General features: G+C 41.0%; 1 protein-coding gene across 1 annotated transcript; it reads right to left on the bottom strand.

Annotated features, from left to right (window-relative positions):
• Window positions 1-1,070: 1,070 nt before the first annotated feature.
• On the bottom strand, window positions 1,071-3,891 carry LOC147442635 (dammaradiene synthase-like). Its single transcript, XM_086528751.1, has 2 exons — window positions 3,753-3,891; window positions 1,071-3,473 (listed from the first exon to the last, which is right to left on the bottom strand). The coding sequence occupies exons 1-2, from the start codon at window positions 3,782-3,784 to the stop codon at window positions 1,331-1,333; spliced, it is 2,175 nt and encodes a 724-aa protein (XP_086384877.1). The 5' UTR covers window positions 3,785-3,891; the 3' UTR covers window positions 1,071-1,330.
• Between the last annotated feature and the right edge of the window lie 6,808 nt (window positions 3,892-10,699).

The following is a 10,699-nucleotide window of genomic DNA, read 5'->3' as shown; positions in this document are numbered from 1 at the left end:
CACGGAGTAAATTTGCAACTTGTGTGTTGAATTAGATTATGCATTTTTTACATGCCGTGTATATGACCTCACTAATTTATTGTGTTCATTTTACAGCTTCCTCAAGCCTTGCTTGGGGAAATGTGCACATGGCTTATGGGATGTGCCCAAGGGTATTTGTCCACAGTGTCCTTTGTTTGAATGTCGATCTTGCTTGATTTCACGTTGCTTGGGGAAATGCCCACTTGGCTTATGGGATGCACCCAAGAGTATTTGTTCGCAATGTCCTAAGTTTGAATGTCGATCTTTCCTAACATCACGTGGCTTAAAAGATGTGCCCAATTGTGTTTATCCATGAAGTTGCAAGTTCAAATGTCGATTTTGCCTTTCATCATGTTGCTTAAGGTTTTGCATGGGGACTGACCGTTAGAGTGACCATTGGGCACTCTAAGAAGAAGGACTCTAGGGCAGTCCTAAATGTGAAGGGCGGAAAAAAAGATCTCCAAAACTCGCTAAGGCATGTCCTTTAGCGATGACGAGAGAAGAAGAGATAGAAGGAACCACATACCTTGTTGGGGCCAGCACTTGCTATAGTGTTGAAATCTTTCCCTCTCGGCCTCATTACCTCATGGAGCCCATCCGCTTGCTACTATATGCCACTTCACCATGCCCTCTTCCCACCCAGGGGTTGGTTCCTACCATTGTCCCCGATAGTTCTTTTTTCGACATTTAGATCCTTCCTCCCCACAAAAGTACGTGAAATTATAAAATTTAAAACTACTACAACACACACACAATCCTAGAAATGAATCTTGATAGTGATAGCGTTGCAAAGGAACTACCAAAAGTCTTTGTTGAAAATCAAAAGACGTCTATAACAATAGAAAAGTTCAACTAATTTTGACCAGAAAGGCTCAACAACACACTCCTACAAGGATAGATAGATTCATCCCATTCTGCAAGATATAACAAGCTACCTGCCAACAATATTACATATGTAAAGACATGCATATATTATATCGACAAGGCCAACCAAGAAAAACTCATTCTAAGAAGAAGTAAAACGTGCACTGGACGCCACTCTGCAAAGGTTATGCCAAGGTTTGCATGTATTATTTTGTGTTGAATTTACACGTAGCTCCAATGGGCATTTTCAAAAGAAGTTGACAACGATAAGCAAAACCCTAATCAGTCTCCATGAGGATCAAGTAGCGACAAGAGAGAGAGAGAGAGAGAGAGAGAGAGAGAGAGAGAGAGGCTTAATGAAACATGGTGGTGGGGCAGCAAAGAGAGAGAGAGAGAGAGAGAGAGGCTTAATGAAACATGATGGTGGTGCTTGCTGGCCTGGCTGCTAATTAATTAATTCGGGGGACGTCAGCTTATGAGGGGGCACCTTGAATTTGCCGGCGTGGAGGCGATCGCGGTAGCGCGAGAGGGCGGAGAGGGGGAAGTGGTTGCTGTAGTAGTGGTAGCGGAGCATGAACTGGCATGGAAATCCTACTCCAGTGTAGGGGCGATCTTGCCAGGAGCCGTCCTTGCGCTGCTGGGAGAGCAAATACTCCACGCCCTGCTCGATAGCCTCGTGCTCGTAGTTGCCCAGCACGTCGCCCGCCGCCAGCAGCCCTTGCAGCGCCCACGCCGTCTGCGACGCCGTGCTCCCCTCATTCTTATACTTCAGCGCCTTGTCATTGTAGCTGAAGCACGTCTCCCCCCACCCGCCATCCGCCTCTGGCCTAAATTCTATCATCCAATCTGCCTCCCCCCACCCTCCCCCAGCATCCGGCCTCTTCATACTACTGTTTTTTATCTCCTTCCCCTTCTTGTTCTGCATCTTCACCAGCCACTTTGCCCCCCTCCTTATCTCCTCCTCGTGCGTCATAGGCGCTGTCAATGCCATCGCCACCAGCGTCCCGCATGTCCCATATATGTAGTTCACCCCCCACCTCCCCCACCAACTCCCATCCTCCTCCTGCTCTTTCCTTAGAAAAGCCAATCCTCTCGCCAGCACCTCGGGCGGCATCCGCTGCGCCAGCACTTCACTGGCCTGCCCGCTTTCCATCAACCTCCCCACCAATTCCACCACCCTTGCACTCACATCTGCGGTGGGTGGATCATTCATGGCTTTCAAATCCGCAAAGGGCGTAGAGTTTAGCCAGCTCTTATCATTGTCTATGTCATAGGCTCCCCACCCACCATTGCTGCTTTGCATGGTGGTAATCCAGTCCACAGCACATGCAATAGCTCCATTTTTGACATCTTCCTTCGGTAGCTTGATGGAGTGTAAGGCCATTGCGACGGTGGCAGTATCGTCCACATCTGGGTACCATCTGTTGAAGAATTGGAATGCCCAGCCGCCCGGTGGCATATAGCCTGATTTGCTTTTGAAGGACCAGTCTCCATGTTTGGTGATTTGCTTTTCTAGGAGCCACTCTCCAGCCTTCTGCAAGGCTGGATGGTCTGGCGGCAGCCCCGAATCTACAAGAGCTCTTACCACAAGAGCTGTATCCCAGACAGGTGATACGGCAGATTGAACCACACAATGCTCTTTCCTTTCTATTGAGAACATCTCCAAAGCAGAGAGAGCTCTGTGCAATACGGGTTGTGTCACATCATAGCCCCATATCTTCATGCAAACCATCGCATAAAACATGGGAGGATAGTAACCAAGAAACTCTCCAGAATCCTCTTGCCTCTTTAGCACCCACCTCTCTGCTTCCTTCAAACCCCATCGCCGGAACGGTACCAGCCTCATCTTCTCCATCGCCTTGAAAATATAATCTATCCCTACAAAGAGCTTGTCTGTCCAACTCCCCTCAAAAGTAAAGCTGAAGCGCACATTCTTCCTCCCCTCAGCATAAAGCTCATCAAAGGACATATCTGGCTTCAGCTTAAACACTGGCTTCTTGTCGAAAATGATCGTTAAAGGCACTAAGCACCCGCGTGCCCAGCACGCCATGTCGTACATGCTGAACGGAAACCAATCAGGGAAGAGCACAACCCATGGAGGCATAGAAGGAATGCCTTTCCAATCATAGATACCTATTAGAGCTAGCAAAATCTTGGTGAAGACTCGGGCTTTAGAGATACCTCCTCGAGTGATGATGAATTTGTAAGCTTTTTGAAGAATGGGATCTGTTTTTGGGACATGGAGAAGAGACAATGCTATGTAGGCTTCGATAGTTGCACTGAGATGGCCTCCATCTCCATAGTAAAGTTCCCACCCACCATGATCACACTGCCGCAGCTTAAGGTAATTGCCCATTTTCTGCACGGGCTTTCGGTCATCGATGCTCAACATCTTGTAGAGGATGATGGTCTGTGAGGTGATGGTTGTATTGGCTTCAAGCTCACCCCACCAGTATCCTTCAGGGAACTGCAAGGAAAGCAAGAACTCCTGGCTTCGCCAGATGCCCTCGTCGAGCGAAATGGGTTCGGTGTTCCGCATATCACCTGCATACTCTTGCTTGAAGTACTCTTGACTGTAGGGCTCCATCCTGGTCACAGCTAAAGATTCAGCAAGGTACTCACTCTGATCAATCAATGAGATACCGTGCAAAGCATATATGTGATCAATATCTTGCTTTCATTGATGATCATACAAGAAAATGCCACATGCATGTATGATGTATGCTTGCTGGTCAGGACATCAAATGCATGTATTATGTATGCAACATGTAAGGCTAGTGACACCAAATTTAGACCTAAATTGGTGAGGAACAAAATTATATGGCCTGATGAAGTTACACTGTTAATTGAAGAGAAAATGATCTTACCAGAATTTTGCTGTGTTGTCGAATGCCTGCATGGATTTATATAGGACACCAGAAGTCCCTGAGTATACATAGTCGTCCGTGGCTACCCATAAAGAACGTTCGGCTACCGCCGAGAATTAGTAATCTCTGAGACTACCCAACTTCCAAGTACCTTTTTTTTTTATAAAAGAGGTCGAAACCAACAGGAGGGGGGAGGGTCACCCCATAAAAGGATGACTACATTATAAGAGAATGTCTTTCATGGAATCAATAAAAAAACTCGAAAGTATACGTGGACCCACACGAGGGGGAGGGTCACCCCTCCTGTGGGACTACGTACATCATGAAGAGAATGTCTTTCATGGAAAGCCAAAGGGTTGAGTAATACAAATCGATCTTTCAACTCCATTTAGTCCACTTAAGGATCTTTTGTAAGCTAGTGATAGAGGGGAAAACGAACAATAGTAATTTTTTTACAAAGGGAGGTTGAGCATTTCCAAAGCTCAATGAGCAAAGCATAAGAAAGGGAGGTTGAGCATTTCCAAAGCTCAATGAGCAAAGCATAAGAATGAACATATTGAGATTAAAACACAGTTGCATTCCTTCTTAGCCAAAGAAACCATAGAATAATCCCGGGGGATTCACTATAAATAATGGAAGGATGTTACTTGCGTACATTAAAATTAGAGAAATCCCCCTATGTATGGTACCTTACATGCTAACCCACCCTCCTACATACGGAAAGATATGGACGTTCTTACAATGAGCCATCCCCTCTTATACGGATTTCGTACGGAATGTCATGGCCACTACTTCATTTGAGATAATAAACCATCATGAAAAACAACAAATATAATGAATACTGAACTAAAATAAACCAATCGATTCAATGTAATTTATCAAAAAACGAATAGTATTTGCCTTGTAAACTGATACAAATCTCAATCTCAAAACATATGACACTAGCCACCTACTTAGTGGGCTTTCCACATGGGATTTAAGGTACACATATGAAATGGATTGTTCTCTAACTTACAAATAATGCATACTCTTAAACAACCATAAAAAACTTCACTCATCAAATCAAAACACATTCTTGCAATGATTCATCCCCCCTCATACGGATTTCATACGAAATGTCATGGCCCACTACTTCATTTGAGATAACAAACCACCATGAAAAGCAACAAACATAAGGAATACTGAACTAAAATAAACCAATCAATTGAATGTCAAAAAATGAATAGCATTTGCCTTGTAAATCGATATAAATCTCAATCTCAAAACATATGATACTAGCCACTTACTTATTAGGCTTCCCACACGGGATTTAAGGCACACATATGAAATGGATTGTTCTCTAACTAACAAATAATGCATACTCTTAAACAACCATGAAAAACTTCACTCATCAAATCAAAACACATTACAAAACAACCCATTAAAAGATTAATCTTTTTTAACAAAAACAGTTATATGTGATATGAATGCACGTCTATGCTCAAGCAAAATGCAACTTTTAAAAAAGCACCGTCTTTTTTAAATTTTGAGCTTGTACATAAAATATAAATCTTAAAAGTTTCACCAGAGTCTCCTTTGTGCAGAGACCTCTTTCTATAAAAAAAAACAGTACACCCTTTTCTTGGACTCCCACATGGAATTTTCATCACATAATTTCTTTTTCCAAAAAAGTTGTCCACCTCACCTTGGGCTCCCACGTGGGATTTAAGGATTATCTTACACATTAAAATCAAACACATGTGAAACTCTTTAAGATTTGAGCATGTAAAACACTTTAAGCATATAAAACAGAGGGTTTATAAGCTCCATTGGAGTGCGTTTTCCGAATTTCCAAGTTCTTTTTTATAGTATTGGCAATGAACATCCAAAAATCTGAATAGTTTAGTAAACACCTAGTCCTAAACAATACAAATCCTTTACTTAGCTAGATTAATATTGAATCTTCATGACTCTTTAATGGACATTGAAAATTGAAATTATGCATTGTAATTTCTACATACTATCACTAAGCCAATGCTCTTGCAAAATCTTAGCTAGATTTCGAGCTTGCCTTGAAAAAGAATCGACAAATATTTAGTGTAATTACCGACAAATGCTTCAAATTGTGATTTAGAAACCGGAGTAGTTTTAAGTTTATTATTCTATTTTCTTCAGTTAGAAAATACGTTCTTAGCAAGCCTGACTGTGCAACAACCCTTAAGATCACTATAATAATACATTGTGTACTGACTCCTAAGCTCTAACAAGTAAAAAAAAAGAGAAACTAATCACCTAACAAGAACTTAGAAACTCACGAGTTTATTTGTGACTCTTGAAGCCGTGAAACTGGGCGTCGAGAGTCGAGAGTCGTTCTGCATGCCACTCCAAGAGTCAAGGCATAGGCCGCAGGTCGTGACTCATTGACCTTGCGATGCAAGTCGTTACCCATAGCAGCGCATCTCTCTCAGGTCGGGACTCAGACGACCTCCACTATGGAGTCTGGACATAGTAAACAACAGCGGTAGTAGAGACTCGAGAGCAGGGGAAAGTGAGATGTGCGAGAGGCTCTAGAGTTTGAGTCTTGAGCGAGAAAACGTTTTTAGGGATATGCTTTCACACCGCCATGGACAAATCCCAAACTTCAAGGTCGATAAGCAAATAGAAATAAGAAAAATTTATAAAATACCCCCTTATTCGTGGAAATTTCAAATTTTCAAAAATATCCTTGCATCTATTTTGGTTGGAGTGCTCAAGATTTTCTAATCTTCATTTGTTTTTTTAATCGAGATCCGTGTTTAAGTGCTTAGCATGTATTTGTCACAAATTACCTTGCAAAAAAGGCAATTATGTCTAAAAATAAGAAAGCAATTCATCTCCGAAGCCCACATAACCAACTCAAATTCTAGTTTTAATATCTTGTATTGATAGACAATTAGCCTGCTTATGAAAAGCTACAAATTTTTTTATCTTTGGAGAAATTTAATCTCACAACCAGGGGTATTCTGGGAATTTTGGAAAATTTGAGGGGCATTTTGATAATTTATGACAAAATTTTGAGGGTATTTTGGGAATTTTTGAAATTTGAGGGGTATTTTGGGATAACTTTTGAAATTTGAGGGGTATTTTAGTGATGGTTCATAGCTTCATGATTATTTTTAGGAGAAATTAGCAAAATATCCATCTGATTTATGGAAAATCCTAAAATACCCCTCTAAGTTAAAAAATTCCCAAAATACCCCCAATATTTTGTCATGAATTCGCAAAATGCCCTTCAAAATTTTTAAAATTCCCAAAAATACCCCTAGTCGTGAGATTAAATTTCTCTAAAGATAAAAAAGTTTTATGCTTTTCATAAGAAGAGTGATTGTCTATCATTACAAGATGCTAAAACTAGAATTTGAATTGGTTATGTAGGCGTTGAAGATGAATCGCTTTATTATTTTTGGACATAATCGTCTATTTTGTGAGGTAATATGTGACAAATTACATGGTAACCACTTAAAAATGCATCTCAATTGTCAAAAAGGAATAAAAATTAGAAAAGCTTGAACAATCCAACCAAAATAGATACATGGGTACTTTGGGAATTTTAAAAATTTGAAGGGTATTTTGGGAATTCTGACAAATTAGAGGGGTTTGAGCTTGGCTTTAAGAAAACGAGGAGATTTACATAAGTTTTAGTGTAATTATCGACAAAAGCTTCTAATTTTGACCCAAAAAATGGGAGAATTTCAAGTTTGCCCTTATTTTCACCACGCCATGAAAGTAGAGAGAGACAGAGAGAGAGAGAGAGAGAGAGAGAGAGAGAGAGAGAGAGAGAGAGAGAGAGAGAGAGAGAGGCTTACTAATGTATTTAAGGTGGCTCAAGTAGTTGAATGTATCCTGAATGTAAACCCCCCCCCGCCGCCGCCCTTATGTATAGGATATGAGTATGAAATAATGAGGGGCTACCCCTATTGTATACGCTATGCACAAAATCCAAAAGAACCCCTATTGTACACTCACGAGGTACCATACAAAAAAGAACAGTGAATCCTCCAAGAGAATAATACCCCTCCACATCCTCCATGTGGGAATATCCAATCTTTTACAGTTTCCAAGCAGAAAATGCTTGACATCCACTGTGTGAGAATTGATTGCCATCACACTAAGAAAACAAGAGTGGATAATTTTAGAAGAATCTGAACATTTAAGGAAAAGATGAGGGATGTCCTCCACTTGTCTTTGGCATCTTGGGCAGATCCATGAGCTAACACCAATTCTCCTAGCTCTTTCACCTGACCAAATCCCTTGGTGAATAATCAACCAGAACAAGTAACTGTGCTTTATTGCAACTGGGTAGGCCATGTTACACAGAAACATGTATGTCCACTACTTACAGTTCCATTGCATCCTCCATTTTCTATTGAGATGCTTTTTGAGATCTTATTGAACCCTTTTTTTAAGGTCTGAAGGTGGAGTAAATGTTTGCAGCAGCGAATTCAAGCTTAGCTTGATAAGAGTCAGGCCTTGGGGGGAGATGCAACTATGCAAAGATTGAGTGAAGCTTGTTGATACACCAATTAGCATCATGTTTATACATCAATTAGCATCCTGTTGAGAAATGTTGAATAGAACCCGGAGAGCTTCTGTTGATACTAGTTGATGAGACTGAAAGAGGCCTCCCTCTGAGTAATTCTAGATTTGGAGCATCTATGGCCTCTCCTTGTAAGAGGAAGTCGTTTGATACCTGCAAAATAACCAACCTAAGGAGAATCTTGAAGAAAAAACTATAGGTTAGAGTGAATCTTTTTGCCAGCCTCCATTTCTCCCTTAGGGAATGCCAAACAAACCGAAATCTACAGATCAGCTTGAGCAAGGGAAAAATTTAGCAGAGGACAATATTAACTCTGTTATGGTTAGGGTACCAAGATTTGTAGTCTTCAAGCTTGAATTTTGAGATATTTCTCTTGAGAAGAACTGCCCCAAAAGTCATCAGAGTCTATACATCGCAGTATCCGCTTACCTGCTATTTTATTTGAGATCAGTTGCAGATTCAAAAGGTCTAAACCCGCATTTTCCTTAGGAGAGCAGGACATATCTCATGGTAATTTGGCAGCCTTGGTGTGCTGCAGGTCCCCTCCCCATAGAATATTTGTGAACAAGGAGAAAGCAGGCTGTAGTTGATACTTAGCAGGAGACTAGCAAGCCAATAAGTATATGATAAAAGGCATTATGTAATGATTTAACAGAGAGGCCCTACTTGCTAAGGAGGTGGGTTGACCCTACCATCTATTTATCTTGCCTTTGATTCTATGTAGGACCCAATTCCACCTTTGTTTGAATGTGACTTTTCTTATAGGGATACCACTAACATGAAGATCTATCCGTTCTCTATTGGACTGCAACCAGCATCTGCAATGACTTGAGGTATTGAACCTATGGAAGACTTAACACTAGTTTTAGCATGGTTAATGGTAGAGTCACTAGCAATACACGAAGTATCAAGACATCGCCAAAAGTATTCAATAGAATGTTGATCATTATGAATGAGGGAATTTGTGTCATCGGCAAACTGTTGAAGGCAGAGATCATGATTGGCACCAGGGATGTCAGTTACCTTAATTTATCCTTGAACCATTTCAGATCTGACCAGCCATCCAAGTGCATATGAACATATTGCATACAATAAAGGAGCAATAGGGTAGCCATGTCGGATAGACCTCTAAACAAGGATAGAATCTATCAAATCTCCATTAATAGCCAGTTTTGCAAACACATTGCCAAAACAGTATTTGAACAAATTTGATAAAACTTTTTCTAAAGCCTATATCAAATATTAAGGATTGAAATATAAAGTCACACTCAATTCTGTCATAGGCTTTGTCAAAGTCGATTTTGAAAAAAACAATAGAGCTACTCTGATTGCTCTAGATATTCAAAAGCTTCCCAAAGTGTGATGATAGCATCCAATATGAATCTACCCTTGATGATTCCCTTCTGCTCTAGAAGAATGATATCATGCATAATGGGGCTTATTCTTCTAGCTAGGTCCAGGGAGAAAAATTTATAATCAGAATTCATACATGTTATAAGTTTTGAATTTTCTAAATCCTCCTTACCCCCTCTTTTATGAATGAGTTTTATGACACCAGTATTTAAGAAGAAGGGAGAGCTCCAATCTGCAAGGCTTCTGCCCATACCATCATCACGTATTTCCCTATAAATTCCTTACAGTGCTTGTAGAATTTATTAGGTAACCAATCAAGACCAGGAGATTTCTCTTTCTTTAGAGCTTCTATGGTGTTTCTCAGCTCCCCATTTGTGAGAGGCTAGACCATTAGTTTGGTCATTTCAGGTAGTCACCATTTTTTGCCTGATTCTGGCAATGTGGGCCTTGGCTTGAGTAAGACAAGACCCTCTTCTTGGGGGAGCTGAGAAGATGTCAGCATATTAGTTCATGATTATGTTCACAGGTTTAGGGTTGATATCCTGGATATCCTCAGAGAAATCTCAAGCTCTCCTTTTTTAACTCAAGCAAAACAAAGAGAGAAAAAGTTCTTTCTCTTTATCTCTGACCCCCCCAGCCCCCCCCCCCCCCCCCCACCCCCACACACACACAATGCTACTCATAGATTCCTTCTCAAAACCCGACAACAAAGAAATGGGTGGTGCTTTTCTCTTCCCACTATCTTTGTTCTTTCTGCAATGTGCACGATCATGTCGATGTACATACACTTTCTTTATTCTTCATATACACAAAGAATAAGGAGTTTCTCACCACATTTTTGGAGGTTGATCCACCCACATAATGTGTCTTCTACTCTTTTCCTCCCTTGCACTTCGCACACACGGTGCATTGCTTCCGCACCTAGCGCTCTCACAAAGTGTATCAGAGCTTCGGTTTTTCACGGGTGTAGTACGAAGATCCAGTCAACAGCTTCTCAATGACAAGCATATTGATGCTAGTAGATTCAAGAGAAAAGAGA

The sequence above is a fragment of the Adiantum capillus-veneris genome, chromosome 14 (assembly GCF_014529385.1).
Source record: "Adiantum capillus-veneris isolate H3 chromosome 14, ASM1452938v2, whole genome shotgun sequence".
Taxonomy (NCBI): domain Eukaryota; kingdom Viridiplantae; phylum Streptophyta; class Polypodiopsida; order Polypodiales; family Pteridaceae; genus Adiantum; species Adiantum capillus-veneris.
Note: the sequence above shows the minus strand (reverse complement) of the source record. Positions and strands in the feature narration are given on the sequence as shown.